General features: G+C 35.8%; 1 protein-coding gene and 1 long non-coding RNA gene across 2 annotated transcripts; both read right to left on the reverse strand.

The window, feature by feature from the left end:
- Nucleotides 1-554: 554 nt before the first annotated feature.
- Nucleotides 555-2,335, reverse strand: LOC149140333 (alcohol dehydrogenase-like). The gene is made up of 7 exons (XM_089447132.1): nucleotides 2,044-2,335; nucleotides 1,751-1,833; nucleotides 1,563-1,638; nucleotides 1,422-1,483; nucleotides 1,143-1,238; nucleotides 876-1,037; nucleotides 555-702 (listed from the first exon to the last, which is right to left on the reverse strand). Exons 1-7 carry the CDS (start codon nucleotides 2,252-2,254, stop codon nucleotides 583-585), a joined length of 810 nt encoding a protein of 269 aa, XP_089303258.1. The 5' UTR covers nucleotides 2,255-2,335; the 3' UTR covers nucleotides 555-582.
- Nucleotides 2,336-2,764: 429 nt separating this feature from the next.
- Nucleotides 2,765-3,357, reverse strand: LOC149140334 (uncharacterized). Its single transcript, XR_016264160.1, has 2 exons — nucleotides 3,087-3,357; nucleotides 2,765-2,890 (listed from the first exon to the last, which is right to left on the reverse strand). It is a non-coding gene; the product is annotated as an uncharacterized LOC149140334 (long non-coding RNA).
- Between the last annotated feature and the right edge of the window lie 13,695 nt (nucleotides 3,358-17,052).

The following is a 17,052-nucleotide window of genomic DNA, read 5'->3' on the forward strand; positions in this document are numbered from 1 at the left end:
TGATTTTTATTCTATGCTTGCCCAATATATTCTACTCATACAATCAGGGTCAGGGTTCATAGCTTTCAATACTAAATTCTGTGTAATACCTAAAATGAGTGAGTTTACCACTTCGGTTCCAACATCTGCTCAAACGTGTATATGGCAACAAAATGTTACTGTAAATTTTTTTAAAATCCATACAATTAAAATTGGTATGCAATTTACAGCGACCTCTTGTTTATAATATATTAGAATATATTTTTTCCTAATAAGTTTCTAAACTGAACTCAACTTCAAAGACCAAGAAAGCCTAGACCATCAAAGCATTTGGGAAGACGATTTTGATTATTCAAGATAAGATAATTTGAACATAGATTCTTCGTAACAATAACGCTTGTTCAAAGTTCAAAACTTAAAATTCAAAATTTAAACAATTTTTACAATACTAAAATTCTAGCATATTTCTCCAAACCCTTTCTATATTGAATTCAGGGAACCTCTATATATCAAGGAATTTAACTTCAAAGATGCCATCCACCATAAAATCTGTAAGAAACTTAGAAAAACTTGAGATATCACTGTTGACTTCCTCTCGAACGTTTAATTGCCCATCACGTTTATCACACATCTCAGACTCTCGCCTTTAATCATGTAATCAAATGCCTTGTTGATATCGGCAAATGAAACCTCGTGTGTGATAAATTTCTCCAGTTCAAGCTTCTGCAAAAAACATAAAGAAGTTAACTTGAAAGACTGATTACATGGAGATCAAAGTGTAGAGATTTTTGCCACGAAAGGAAAGCAGCAGGCATGGCCTGAGAGAGCCATTTTTATCCTCAAATCTAAGCAAATGAATGAATCTTCATAGAATAACAAATGAAAGAAAGTCCTACCCTATCCAAATACAATTCTACAAGACCTGGCAAATCGGTACGGGGCTTATAGTTTCCAAAGAAAGTTCCTTTCAATGTCCTTTCGTTCAGAAAATTCACGGGGCTGGTTGCAAAGACTGCGTCTGAATGAGGTACACCCACTAAAACGGCTACACCCCAACCCTGAACAACAAACACATACCCATTTGATCAGTATATGCATAGTAGCTAAAACTGAGCGTATATTTACAATTTCAGAAGAAAGGGAAGGGAAGGCAGAGTAAATACATCATGGCAGGATTCGAAGGCTTGAATCATGGCCTTGACATTCCCTGTGCACTCGATGCTGTAGTCCACCCCTCCATCAGTTTTCTCGGCAATAACCTGATAAATTCCCAGAGTTTAGTTTTAATTTAAAACATTTCTCCGAATACAATACAACACAAAACTGAATTGAGCTTTAACATAATTTCTTTTGCACATCTATTGAGCACCAACAAAGAGCAATAAATTTGAAAGAGACAAAGGAAAAGAGGAGTTGAAATCATTGTAGGCAGCTCAACCAACCTCTTGAATAGGCTTCTTGTACTCCAGTGGGTTTCTAAATTCCGTTACACCAAAACGATTCAAACAACGAAATAGAAAGGAAATTCTTGAGTCAACATACATACAGTGATTAACAAATGATGGAAATGGGCATTTTACAACCTTTTTCAAATCTGTCACTGTTTAAATCGATCCCAATTATTCGAGAAGCTCCTGCAATTGTTGCCCCTTCAGCAGCCTGCGTGCGTAGTTAAGCCCGGGTCAGATGTCTGACAGAAAATTCAACAGTAAACTCGTCATATTGATCCCATAAAAAGAAAAATTCAGAAATGAAGCTGAATTTTACTTACGGCAAGGCCAACACCCCCAAGGCCAAATATTGCTACTGACGAACCCTTCTTGGGTTTGGCTACATTCAAAGTCGCCCCCATCCCTGCATCCATAATAAAATGAATTTTGAATAGGAATTCGAATCAAGGAAACGATCATGGTGATTTTATTAACAGTCCAGCGAGCAGAACTCTAAGAATTCAATCACCCACTTTATAAATCAATAAACAATGTAAACTAATTCAATTATATCAGTGTGATCTTTCACAATCATCAGCGAATTAAGTTTCGAAAACCCCAGAAAATAATTTACCTGTTGAGACCCCACAACTCAGAATACAGACTTTGTCCAGAGGAGCCTCTGGATTAATTTTGGCAAGGGAGCCAACATGCGTAACTGTATACTCGCTGAAAGTCGATGTACCAACGAAGTGGTAAATGGGTTTCCCATTGATTGAAAACCTCGACTTCCCATCACTTATCATAACCCCTCTGTTAGTATTAATTCTTAAAAGATCACACATGTTGCTCTCCTCTGACTTGCAGTGTCTGCATTCTCCACATTCTCCAGTAAATACGGGAAGCACAGTCTCACCCTCCTTGAGGTCAGTCACCCCTTCCCAACACTCTCAACAACTCTGTGTCAACCACCCCTTCCCAACACTCTCAACAACTCTGTGTCAACCAACCTAGAGTTAGTGACCAATAAATCACAAGAAAAGTACTGTCCCTTTTGCCCTTTTTGAAATTCTATGTCTGCTAGTATGCCTAATTAACTTTTTTGAATTATCGATTTATAGACAAGAACAGAGTGTATACCCAGCTGCTTCATGTCCCAAGATGCGGGGAAAGAGAGGAGTTTGGCCCTGCAACCAAAGCAGTAACAGTCAAGATTTTTTTTATAATAAATATTTAAAAGTAATTTAATGGTATAAAGAGATGTCAGTGTGTTATACAGTATCCAACGTTAATTCTTCTCTATGTTTAATAAGTTTAGTTCTAATGATAATTATTCATAGCATACCTTTGCTTCCCAGAAATAAAGGTCTGTATGACACAAGGCAGTATAATGAATTTTGACTCTGACTTCCATTGCCTGTGGGGAACCACCTCCACTTCTTCAATCTTCAGAGGCTCCCCTGCTGCCCATGCAACAGCAGCTGCAACAAAAGTACAAATATCAAAATATATCAGAACACACATACAGTAAAAGTATAAATATCAAAATATATCAGATTTCAAGAAACACATACAGCCTGGATAAATCCATCTTAACCTTGAAAATCAATTTTGCCTGAAATGATATACATGAAATAAATAGAATGTGGGTATGATTCATTGCACTGAACTAATTACCTTTGCATTTGATAACCTGGCCTGCAGTAGAGCTTGCCATTTTCCTTTCTGCGCAGATGGTATTTTCTTTTGTAATCGTAGTATGATGGTGAACAAACAAACTTTCGCATTGGTGTTGCAGGCACATAGGCTTCCAGAATTTATATTCCTACTTCCCTTTGAAACACCGACAATCGATTGCGGTGAAGACTTTGGTATTAGTGGGCATCCAGCTGTGATATTCATTTATTTAATTGACCATGGGGCTTCCATCTCATTCCGCACATGAATTTGATTTGTTGAGAGCATGGATTACGTGGAAACCACCCTAACTACCTTAATACTGGCGCCAATGGTTCCATGTGATAGGTTAGAAGTTCGAGTTACTTTACAGATTGTCCAAGAGCGCGGGAGCGGGAGCGGGAGCTGCGAGATTAAAATTAAAAGTCTCCTTTTTAACATTTGATGGTTTTGGCGGAACCGCTGGTGTTAGTTGACCATTATGGGGTCCTACTCGGGGTTCAAAACCGTTGTTTGTGGGCAGATATACCGTGGGTTCAGATATACAGGGGCAGCCCGTCCCACCGCCTCCGCGTCAGATGTGTGATTTATCAAATTTTCTATTAAAAAATTTAATAAGGGCGACTTTTATCTTCAACAATTTTTATGAGATTGAAGTCCGATACTGTGCATTCGTTATCATTCGGTTCTAAATTCTAACAATATCGTACAATTGCTTTACCAATTTAATAAAATAAAATTAAATAGATTGATTTTTCTTTTAATTGATTTTTTTAGGTTAATATATGTTATTTTTAAGATATTAGCATGATTAATTTATGATTTGAATAGATATAATTTAGAAATATTTAAATAATCAAAATTATAGAAATATCTAAATAGTCAAAATTATCTAGAGATTGTACCTGGTTTAGACTAGACTAACCTATAGCTAAATTTTTATAAATTTCAAACCTGTAATTTTTTAGGATTTGAATTGATACAATTTAGAAGTATTTAAATAGTCAAAATCATCTAGAAATTGTACCCGGTCTGGACTAAACTAAACTATAGCTAAATTTTTATAAATTTCAAACTTATAACCTTTTCACAATAGAGTGTCTTAACAAAAATCCTCTCACAAAATTGTACCCATAAATTCAATTGAATAAAATTTTACTTTATTTTTTTTTTAATTTTAATACTTTGATTTTTCTTTAAATATATTAAAACTTTAAACATAATTTTCTATTATAGAAATAGAAAGATTTACCATTTAGCTTAAAAAATGTTTTATTGTATAAAAAATCATTCACTAAATGAAAATCTTATTTACTTTTAAAATTAACTTTAAACATTTTTAAAACTAAATAAATTAAAAGGTGAATGAATTCAATTTATTTTATTAATTTATCTTTTTCAATCCTATAAAATTTTACTTTAATTTTTAATAGTTCAAGTTTTCGTAAAATCTATTAAAACATCAATATAAAATTTTATTTTAATTTTTAATAGTTCAAGTTTTCATAAAATCTATTAAAACATCAATACAAAATTTTATTATAGAAATTCCAATCAATTAAATGGAAATATTTTTTTATTTTTTTTATCAAATTTAATTTAAAAATATTAAAAATATTTAATTTTTCCTCCCAAAATTATATATTTTAAAAATAATCTATATAAATAATAATTTTTATTATAAATTTGGAATAAATTAAATTATTCAAAATTAATATTCACTAACTAAAATTATCTTAATAACTAGTGCTTAACCTATGTGGCGCATTGTGAAAGTAGCCATGGCAATCACCTTGAAAGAAGCAAAAACCCCTCCTTCAAGAATGTGGTCACGAGGGATGGATGTTATGATTCAAGTTGTCAAATGCAAACACCCCATCAATTGACTCCGTGCCCAAGTCCCGTGGACAAAAATAAAGATGATCCTCCACTAGGGGTGAATTGGCAAAAGGTAAATGCCTCCTTAAGGCAGTCAAACATTTCAAATATGAAATAAAATCAGACAAAATTGAGAGCTACATCCAACATATGCAGGATCTTGCTTTAATATGCAAGTTCATCAACATTTGGCTAATGGAGAGAGCATTGGTTGGATGGATCCAACAAAAATGGTAGTCAAAGGGGCACGTTGATCTCGAGCCAGGTGCAAAGGGTTTCTTTACAGTGATTTTTGCAAATTTAGAGACAAAAACAAGGTGTTTGAGAATGACCTACATTTTTCCAATATTGCAGGGTTATTCATGAAATTCTAGCAAGAAAGGTGCAATCCAAAAAAGAAAAAATTCCTAGTAGCCCTAATTTGAGTTTGAATATTTCCTCTGCCAAAAGAATTTTGGGAGAAAATTTTAAAAAGTATTGGAAACACAATCAAAGATTTTGTGAAAATATCTGAAGTGACCAAGCAAGAATGTTACATCTCATATTAGAGGATATGTGTGTATATGGATAACTCCGAGATTTCATAATTATGTGATCGTTATCGTGTTTCAAAAGGTTTTCTGAATCCTTCGCATTAATGCTAGTTTGAATCAATCAAAATCTTCTCCCTTGATAAACTTTGGAAACAACCTCTAGATTATGAGCATGTACCATTCAAATACCGTAGGTGCCATGAATACGACCATCTTTTCAAGAATTGTCTCCTGAATCTCACAAAGGCAACAAAAGAAAATCAGTAGAAATTAGATCATGAGGGCTTTCAGAAATTCCAAACTTGTAAAAAAAAACCCTTTGAGCACAAAATGCGACTAACAACAGAAGAGCACCTTCAATAAAAAAAACCATTATGAGACATTGACAAGAGAAGAGTAGGAAATGTCAAATTAGATACATCCTCAAGAAATATATCAAGATAAGGGCAATGGAAAACCAGAGGAAACTCATAAGCAAAAAGTTCTAGAGGAATCCACGAAGAACATACCAAGAGAAGAAATTGATATGCTAGACATACATGGGACAGGGAATGCTGATGGACATGGATATGGATGAAATCACACTCTCGAACCTCATTGAATAATAGACAAGCAAGGACCCAGAACATATACTAGATCAAAAAAAATGTTGTTTAGATAGACACATCTATGGCTAAAAATTGAAAGGAATGTGACTTCGAGGGGAGCAAATCATCTCCAACAAGTCTTGAAATCCAAACACAGCGCTTCAAAGATACTCCCAAGAATATGAAGGAAGACAAAAAGAGATGAAGGGAAAAAGAAAAAAAAAGAGCTAATATAGGAGATTGGGTATGCACTTGTTAATTCTAGACAAGTGACATTTTAACTAAGGTGTTTTCCTCTACCCAACATCATTCTCAATGCAAATAATTATTGTGGTTTTCCTAATTCACTTGGAATTTACTAGTACCGTGGAATAATGTATTGCATCATGAAGTCTTGGTCAATAGATCTTTTTGTATGTATCTGGTTAGTCTATGGACATTTGGGATAAAAGACATTAACTTTTTTCATTGGCTTGATTTCCAATGAGGAAAACCACAACATAAGGATTTTGATATTATGTAATCTAATATCTTTTTAATAGAAAAAAGCTTAGTTACCCAAAAAAAAACAACAGAAACAAAAGTATCCCACAAATAATAGATTAGATCATCATAAATTCAATAAAAAAAATATAAAAAAAAATATTATCATAAAATAAATAAAAAAACAAGATGACTTTTTAATTTAAAAACCACTTAGGTGGGCACTTCTTTTTAACTACCATATATATAGCTTTATTAGTACCCACTTAACTTGTGGTCATGAATGTTGATATGGGAAAGACGATGAAAATAAGGGGTCGGAGAGGAAAAAATAACCTTCCATTAGTGGTGACATGTTGATATATTACATTTCTCTATAACAATAATTGTTGGATTAAAAATTATACTCAAAGGGGAGTGAATTGTTATAATAGAATTTAACACTATTTAAAACATTCAATTACAAAATAATATACCATCCACATAAGAGCATTGAATACAGGTTATACATTGAATCCGATCTAGGAGAAAACCACAAAACTTCTTTTAATTATTTGATTGAAGCAGGCACCAACCAACTGGTACAATATAGTTAGACACCAATCTACAAGAGACACCAATCCCCTTAGCTTTGCAAACACCAACTTGTAGTAGACATTGATCCCTTAATATTTGAAAGCACCAACTTGTAGGAGACACCAATCCCCTTTGATTTGCAAGAACCAACTTGCAGGAGACACCAATCCCCTTTGATTTGCAAGCATAAACTTACAGTAGACACCAATCCCCTTTGGATATGTTGATCCAATTCATTTACCTTCTAGATCTTCGTTTCATCACATTTTCAGAGTGGATCTAGAAGCACCATTCTAAAACTCTTATGCTTCAAAATTTTTTAATTCATATCTACTTCATTTTTTTCTCCTCAACAACAAATCACTCTCCCTGGTTCACCTGCAACCATTTAACATACTATGAAAATTCCATGTAATAAAATTAAATAAGGGCAAAATAATAACCACGGATGATGGAACACTTATTCCAAGCTGAATGTTGAGCAAAATCCTAGTGATGGGGATCACTTGTGATCATTTATGGCTAAGGAAATCGGCAAAGGAAATGGCTAAGGCTTTGGAAAGGAAAAATGATATTTTTGGCACAATTATTTATGAAATTAATGGAAATTAGGAGAAAAGGGATGTGAAAGGTCATAGGTTGCATGTGAGGAGGAAAGTAATGGAAAATGAAGAAAATAGAGGCCTCATTCATAAAAAGGCTTTTCAGGATCAGTTGCTAATATTTTGTTAGTTCAGTTTTGGAGCTCTCTCATTATTCTCTCTCTCATACTCTTGGAGACTTAGAGTTTTCTTGGAGCACTCTTGGTGGGTGTGGCATACTTGGATTCTTGGACCAAGAAGGCAAAGGAAGAGTAGGAAAGTGCAAGAGGACATCGCTATCAACAACTACATCAAATTTGCTTGCAGGTACCGAGTTGCATGTATGAGTTCTTCACTAGTTTTGGTATGCATGGCATATGCACGTGGATTATTGGTCATGATCTGTCATTGGCATGGAGGATTTCTTGTATTGGCAGTGGATTGCCTAGCCTTTCAGTTCCTGGATAGTCATGGTGATTGTGGTTTTACTTTCATTGTTGTTTTTTGTTTGGTTCTCGTGTTTCCTTAGCTTGGGTTGAGTTATTAGTTCCTTGAAGCCTTGTAACAGCTTCGTTTGGGTTACTGGTCCTGGAAGCCTTGGTTGGACAAATGCTTTGGAAGCCCTTGGTGTGTTGAGTTACTAGCCCTGGAAGCCTTCTTTGGACAAATGCTTTGGATGCCTAGTATAAGTTGTGGGTTGAGTTACTAGTCCTGAAAGCCTTGGTTGGAACAAACCTTTTAGAATCCCTGAAAGGCTTGGATGGAGACTAATATGATGATGGTTTTGTGATGTCCGACCGTGAGGTGGAATCACTGTTTGATGGGTTGAGGTGGATGGCCTCTAGAATCCCTGGAAGAGTTTTGATTGATGTGTTCTATGAGATCCCAAATTCATGCTTGGAATATGGCACGAGGGTGAATGGCTGAAGAGAGATTTGGATCAACCATTCTACAGTCAGGTAGAATGTGGAAGTCCCATCCCAGGTTTGGATTTTGCATCATTAATGAAAGGTTATTTCTCCTTGTATTTCTATGAACATTTTGATGGATTATATGTGGTCTATATGACTGTACTTTCACGAGTATTTTTGTTGCTATTATGCTGGTTATGTATGTGTTTTTTGACAACAGCCATGTGTGGATCTCATCATGTTTTTACTTGTAATTGAATGATCAATGTATCTATGACCTAATGGATGGAATGGCAGTTGATGTTTTGATGCATCAATGGTTCTTAGCGATTCTCAACTAAGTATGAGACCCCTATGCTCAGAACTTTTATTTACACCTATAGATTACATATTCGCGATATGTTCGGCGAAATGCCTGTCATGGCTAGTGGGGGTCCAATCAAGGTCTTGAACAAGTATTTTCTTTAATACTATCATTTCCATGTTATTTTATTGATTTGAAGAGATGGTTCAATTTTGGGTAGTGACCTAGGCTTTGGCCCTGAAAAGTGGCTCAAATCCTGAAGTCACTCCCATAACACTGGAAAATTTAGTCTTTGGTCGCTGGTAGGCAAGCCTGTGAGAGCGACTTTGAGTTTCTGGTCGTTGTCATGCCTATAGCATGAGAGAGATTGAGGATTAAGTTGTCCAAAAGTTCAGTGAGACCCAAGGGTAAGTTGTCTAAAGTATTGGATTGGTTTTCTAGGGTCCTGTAGTTGATGTTGAATGTTTGTATGGTGTGTTTATGTTGATTCCACTTCCTTAACATGAATTAGGAGGTTGAATCATATCATAGTGGCCTCTTGTCACATGTTTACCCTGGCTGGCCAGTTTCTTGGGTAGATGTGGGAGGAGGGTGTTACAGAGTTGAATCAGAGCATGGTTCACCCCTCGGACTGGATGGGCTATGTGTTGGTCATGCATGAATTTTAGTTGCATGTGTGTCTCTCACACTTGTCTTCCATGTGCTTGTTGGATTTGCATGATGTTGTCCATGGTTGTAGTGATGTCATAATGTGAAACTTGAGGTTTTTGTGGTGGAATGCAACGTCGTGAGTGTATGACTGGTTATATGTCAATTTATGTCTCTTACATGTATTGTTGTAGTATGCTTGGCTACATTCTTGCATGATTGGTTACATTCTTGTATGCTTGGTTGCATGTATCATTCTTGAAGGTTTGATTTCAAGTATTTTTCATTCATGCTTGATCATATGTGTTTATGCCTATGTTTGGACGGTTATGCATCGCTTATGCATGTTCATGGTTGCATGTGGTCAAGTGTATAGTGACATAATGACGGTGGTTGTCATGCATGAGGTCGTGGTGTGTGTTGATGTTGAGGTCATGCATTGATGACTAGACCCTAGCTAGAATGACGGTTGCACGATCATGTGCTTATGTTTTATGTTTCTATAGGTTGTCATGATTATGATATATATGTATCATGCTGATTTATTTATCTTGCAAACTAGGTATCCTCCACGAGCTATACTAAGGTACGTTGGTTTATTGTGATTTGGTTTAGCTGACATGATGTTAGGTCCCTATACTACTAGTGTAACCCATTATTTTTATTAGTACAACCCCCTTATTATATTTTTGTGCCCATGTAGTCCCCATATTGTTATTATTGTGCCCATGTAGTCCCCATATTGTTATTATTGTGCCCCATAGAAGCCCACTATTATTATTATTTTTCCCTTACATTATTATTATTATGTTGGCTCTGATTATATTATGACCCCTTAGACTCCTATATATGGAAAGAAGGTCTTGTCAATTGTATCATCCAAGAATTATTCATTTGAGTAATGTAAAAGAGGTTTCCCCCTCAAAGAGGTTGAATTCTAAGGCGTTGATCTTTCTTTTCTATCCTTTTGTGAGATGGTTTCATAACATTTCGCTACTCCAAACAGGTCGTCATGGAATTTTCGCTATAATGTTTTTTCTACGATGTTTTAGAAGCTAACAAAAAAACCCATTTGAGCTGAAATCGGTCTAAACTTCGGATCCGAATTTTAGGGCTTATCTCGCTATATTTTTGGATATATGATTTGAGGAATTTAGGTTTTTTGCAGACTCCCGAATTACATCCCAAACAAGTGACCTAGGGAAAATTGTCATAACTTTTGTTCTGAGCATCAGATTGAAATTTCATAAGAATTTGTAGAAAGAGGATGGCCTTTAGTTTTCTATATATCCGTTTAGGTACTGAGGTCGAAACAGTGAAACATGGCACTTCGTACAAGTTCACTCTACTGAACTAGTCTATAATCAAGTCACTATGGGAGATTTGGCATAAATATTCCTTGGAGAATCCAATCTTGATCAGACTTGTGGGGTTAGAATTAGGAATCAAAGGGCTATTGCAGGACGCAATTTTAGATATTTGAGATCCGTAGTTACAGAGATACAACAGATTCAATATTGAGCTCTTACAAAGTGAAAAAAAGGCATGTAGTTTTTTTTTTAATTTTGCATAAGATTGGTCTGAAAGCTATAGAATGACTCGTGAAGAAGAGGAAGAAATGCAACATGATATATCAAAATTACAAGACCAAGTACAACAAATTTCACTCTCACAAAGGGTAACTGAAGCCAAGATGAATGGCGTGGAAGCTAATAAGGATATTAGGTATAAGCAGGTTCACCATTGACCAAGCTGCGTATACATGCTAGTTTACTATATACAAGTCGCGTTAACATACACACACATTTTCACGAAAGGAAAAGCGCGTATACCTTGGAAAACTAAGTTTTTTGGTCCCAAGTATTTGGTCCATGGTATTTTGATCCATGGTATTGGTCCAAGGTATCTGGTTCAAGGTATTGAACCTAGGTATTTGGTCCAAGGTATGGTCCTAAGTGGTTTTGGTCCATGGTATTGAGAAAGGCCAAGGTGTGCAAGTATCGAATATCTGATGAAGTGTGAGATCTAATATGCAAGTTATTGGGTTATGGTGCATTGTTGGATCTGAACCAAGGATGAACCTTAGTGGATGATGAGGGATCAGATCTAATGATGTATCGGGATCTTAAGGCGTAAAATGAACTATCATTATGTGTTTTTGCTCATGTATATTCTAGATCTGAATATTGACGCATATATTATTCTGTAAATGATATGATTTGGTTATAATTGAAGTCTGAATAGCTGCAGAACTCTGAATTTATATTTTCAGATGTATATGCTGGTTGGCTTTGAGAAAAGTGAGTGTACACGAAGGTTCGACTCTATACCATATAACATATGTTTCAGTTGATTCTCTTTACTGTTGCAAAGTTCTGGGTTCTAGTTTGGGTTCTGGTTACTGTATTTTAGTGACAGTATTCTAAATGATCAGATTGATGGGTTGTCTAAGTGAATGATTGATTCGTCTGTGGTTGGTTCAAAAGATGATTGGTTGATGCATATGTATTTGATGATTGAATGATGTTGTTGATGGATCCAGTCTGGAAATTTATGAAACATGGTCCCTAGAGGAAGAGAGAAGGCCATAGCCTTCTGTAGGTCGGTGCTTACGTACTAGCAATTATATTGGCTAGTACAAGAGCTAGGGGGTTGTAGCTCCCTTTCAGGAGAAGCTGGAAAACGAGAGAAAGTTGTAACCTTCTGTAGGTAGAAGCCTGCGTGCTGGTATAGGTCAGCACCAGTACAAAAATTGTAAACAGATTTTCTTATTATTTAAAAAAGACAGAGATGACAGCAGTAGGTATAGCCTTGTATGCAAAATGACAAGAAAATCAAACAAAAAGATGTGGTATAACTACAAACAAAAAGATGTGGTATAACCTTGTATGCAAAATGACAAGAAAATCAGTGGTACATCGACAGTGGATGCTCAAAACACATGACAGGTGACAAAGAAAAACTTCGCTCATATAATGCCTTAGAAAAGGAAAAGAATGTCTCATTTAGAAATGATACTCCTGCTGTCATAAAAGGTAAAGGCTCTATTTTATTGAAAGAAAAGGTTAAAGCTGGGAATGTTATGTATGTTGATGGTCTAAAGCATAACCTGTTAAGTGTCAGTCAAATGTGTGATCAAGGAAATGAAGTGGTATTCCGATCAAACGGATGTGTTATTCGTGAGCTTGATACAAGAGAAACTGTGATCAAAGGTACAAGAACTCCAAACAACTTATACATACTCAAGGGAGGACAACAATAGTGCTATCTAAGAAAAAATGATGAAAACTGGCTATGGCACAGAATATTGGGGCATCTAAGCTTTTCTCAAATAAGAAAAGCATGCAGATTCCATGTTGTTCGTGACCTTCTTGATATTAGCATTCCTAAAAATACAATATGCAAATCATGTCAATTCGGTAAGCAAGCCATATCTCACTTCATCGAAAAGGAAGGGTTAGATAGTAAGCCTCTTGAATTTGTTCATACTGATTTATGTGGACCATCAAGGAAAAAGTCACCTCATGGAGAAGAATACTTTATATTGTTCATTGATGATTTTTCCAGAATGTGTTGGATAGGTCTTCTAAAGCATAAAGATGAAGCATTTGAAAAGTTCAAATCCTTCAAATCTTTGGCTAAAAATGAATCAGATCGCAAAATCAAATGCCTTAGATCTGATCGAGGAGGGGAATTTACCTCGGATGAATTCTTTGAATTTTGTGAACAACATGGAATAAAAAGGTAGTTCTCGACGGCAAGGACTCCTCAACAAAATGGAGTGGTAGAAAGGATGAACAAAACTGTTCAACAAATGGCTCGAGCTATGTTAGATGAATCTAGAACTCTTGCAACCTTCTAGGGTGACGCTGCATTCTCCACTGTCACTATTCTTAACCAAGCAAATGTTCAGGTAAATAACACTCAAACTCCACATGAACTTTGGTATGGTAAGACTCCTACTGTAAAATACTTCAAAGTTTTTGGAAGTAAATGTTACATCAAAAGGACTGATGAAAAACTTAGTAAGTTTGAACCCATAGCAGATGAAGGTATTCCTCTTAGCTACTCTTCCCGAAGTAAAGGATATAAATGTTATAATAAAAGATTTGGGAAAATTATTGAAAGTATTGATGTTGTGGTTGATGAAGCATGCAAAAATCCAAAACAGATAAAAACAAAAGATTATGACAATGAAGAAGATGAGGATCATTTTCTGACATCAAATCACATTGATTCTGAAGAAGAAACCAATGAAGCACCAGAAGAAGAGATAACAGTAGAAGAAAAGACTCTGTCCAGGTATGTTCAGAAAAATCATCCAGAAACTCAAATATTAGGGGAAAAAGGGGCAGGTGTGCAGACAAGAAGAACTATTACAGAAGCCTCAAGCTATCTAACGTTACTATCTTCCACCGAACCTCAAAATGTAAATGAAGCATGCAAAGATGAATGCTAGGTCAAGGCCATGAATGAAGAACTTGAGAAAATTGAAAAGAATAATACTTGGGAATTAGTTCCAAGACCTCATGATAAGAATATCATAGGAACTAAATGGATATTCAAAAACAAGCTGAATGAAAATGGAGAAGTTATTAGAAACAGGGTCAGAATTGTTTGTAAAGGATATGCTCAAAAAGAAGGTATAGATTTTGAAGAAACTTTTGCACCTGTTGCTAGACTTGAAGCCATAAGGATGTTTCTTTCTCTTTCTAGTTTTCAGAAATTCAAAGTATACCAAATGGATGTAAAATCTGCCTTTCTTAATGGAGACTTAGAAGAAGAAGCTGATATTGAACAACCAGAAGGATTCATTCTTGGAAATGATGCAAAACTTGTATACAGACTCAGAAAGGCTCTCTATGATCTAAAATAGGCTCCAAGGGCCTGGTATTACTGTCTTGACAAATATATCCACCAATAGGGTTTTTCAAAGGGGCCAGCAGATAGAAATCTATATACAAAGATTGACACTGATAAATTGCTAATAATTGTTGTTTATGTTGATGATATCATTTTTGGTAGCAATGAAGAATCCATGAGTTAGAATTTTGCTTCAGTAATGCAACAAGAATCTGAAATGTCCTTGCTTGGTGAGCTTACCTATTTTCTTGGTCTACAAGTTCAACAAAACAAAGATGGTATTTTTATTTCACAAACCAAATATCTCAAACAAATCTTGAAAAAATATGGCATGGAAGATTCTAAACCAGTATGTACCCCAATGGTAACAGGATGCAGTCTCAACTCAAATGATGAATCAGCAGCAGCACATCAACCAACTTACAGATCCATGATTGGCAGTTTGCTTTATCTAACAGGTACCCGACCTGACATCATGCATGCAGTACGAATAGTTGGAAGATTCCAAGCAAATCCAAAGGAATCACACCTTCAGGCAGTCAAAAGGATTTTCAAATATCTTCAAGGAACACAAAACTTTTTTTTATGGTATCCTAGAGATACAGATCTTACACTTCATGCATATATAGATGCAGATTGGGCAAGAAGTGTTGATGACAAAAAACGAACTAGTGGTGGTGCATCCTATATGGGTTCCAGGTTAGTGTCTTGGTTCAACAAGAAACAAAGTTCAATTGCACTATCTACTGCTGAAGCAGAATATGTGGATGTTGCATCTTGCTGCACACAACTACTTTGGATGATGCAAACCTTGCAATGCATTCAGATCACATGTACTCCACCCATCTCCATTCTATGTGATAATACAAGTGCCATCAGTATTTCAAAGAATCTAGTCATGCACTCCAAGACCAAGCACATAATCATCAAATATCATTTTCTACGTGAACAAGTGCTTGAACAAAAGGTCAAGTTGGAGTATGTTCCCTCCAAAGAACAGGTTGCTGATATATTCACTAAACCACTACCTAGAGAGACATTTGAATATCTCAGACAAAAGCTGGGAGTAGTTGCTGCATCATCCTGTTGTTAAATCCTAAGAGAAACGTGGTTATACGCGTGTTGCATGGAGCATAGTCGCGTACATAGGTGGGTTTCTATGGGCACAGTCGCGTATATGTCGGTTTGAAGAAAAGCAGTGGGCCATACTAAAAAAAAAAGGGGGTTTTCTTTGGTTCTGTCAATTATTTTCTCTATTTTATGATGGTTTCAATTTGCTGATAACATGTGGAAATATATTGGTCCTCATAAAGTTGTTGATAACTTGATGTATATCTGATTGATGATGATGCTTGGATATCTCTTACTAACATAAGAAATGATCAAATCTGACAGTGAACAAGTGGAATAGGTTCAGGGGGAGAACATGGATGTTCCCTAGTGATGATATAATGAAGGTTCTTGTAGAAAGATCAAGCAGTTCTTGATAAAGATGTCTATGGTGTTTTCACATACATATGACATGACTTTGTGCTATGGCTTGGAGATATGACATATGCTTAGTTGATTCATGGAAGGTTATGATAAGGGAACGAAGCAAGTTGATCTTGATGAGATCAAGAGGATGAGTTGATATATTCCAACATACTTTGACACAGGTTGATGATATTTTGGGAACTAATGATGGACATATACAGGTTAGAGGTCTGGATGTTGTTGACAGATGCTTATGGTGCAAATCATACATGGTGTTTGATAGTTGCTGATGACTATCATGGTCTTGTTTAGATATTTGATCTCTGTCATGTATATTATTCGATGTAAAGGTCATATAAAGACCCATGATGTAATAATTTGTCTCTTGATGAGTCATTTTTGGTCATATGATGTAATTTGTATCCCCACTATGCATGGGATGGATGATGTAATGTTTCTTGTTTTTTTCATGTATAAACAATTGGTATAGCCCCACTTGGCTGCGTGGATGAGTCAAATTTGGTATATCCCCATTTGGTTGGGAGATGGATGTATGAGTCATTGGTGATAGAGTCATGTTATTCTTTTAGAACATCTTTTTGCAGGCTTTGCTTGTGCTCATGGGGAGCATGACCCTTTGCCCTTGATGTCAAAGGGGGAGAGTGACTTGGTGTGGTTATTGCCATCAAGTCCAAAGGGGGAGATTGTTGGCATTATGATACAGGTATTGTCCTTGATGGAAACTCACTCAAATAAAAGATCAAAGTATAGCTAGTAAACAACAAAGAATTATAGATCAGTCTTCACAAATTGAAGAAAGAGAGGTATACGCAGGTTCACCATTGACCAAGCTGTGTATACATGCCAGTTTACTATATACAAGTCGTGTATACGTACACACGCATTTTCATAGAAGGGAAAGCGCATATACCTTAGAAAACTAAGTTTTTTGGTCCGAAGTATTTGGTCCATGGTATTGGTCCAAGGTATTTGGTCCGAGGTATTGGCCCTAGGTATTTGGTCCAAGGTATTGGTCCTAAGTGGTTTTGGTCCATGGTATTGAGAAAGGCCTAAAACTATAAAAGGAGGAGAAGATCATTAGGCCAAGGTGTGCAAGTATCGAATA

Source organism: Pinus tabuliformis, chromosome X, assembly GCF_031772625.1.
Source record: "Pinus tabuliformis cultivar Carrire ecotype Pingquan chromosome X, CPIR1, whole genome shotgun sequence".
Lineage (NCBI taxonomy): Eukaryota > Viridiplantae > Streptophyta > Pinopsida > Pinales > Pinaceae > Pinus > Pinus tabuliformis.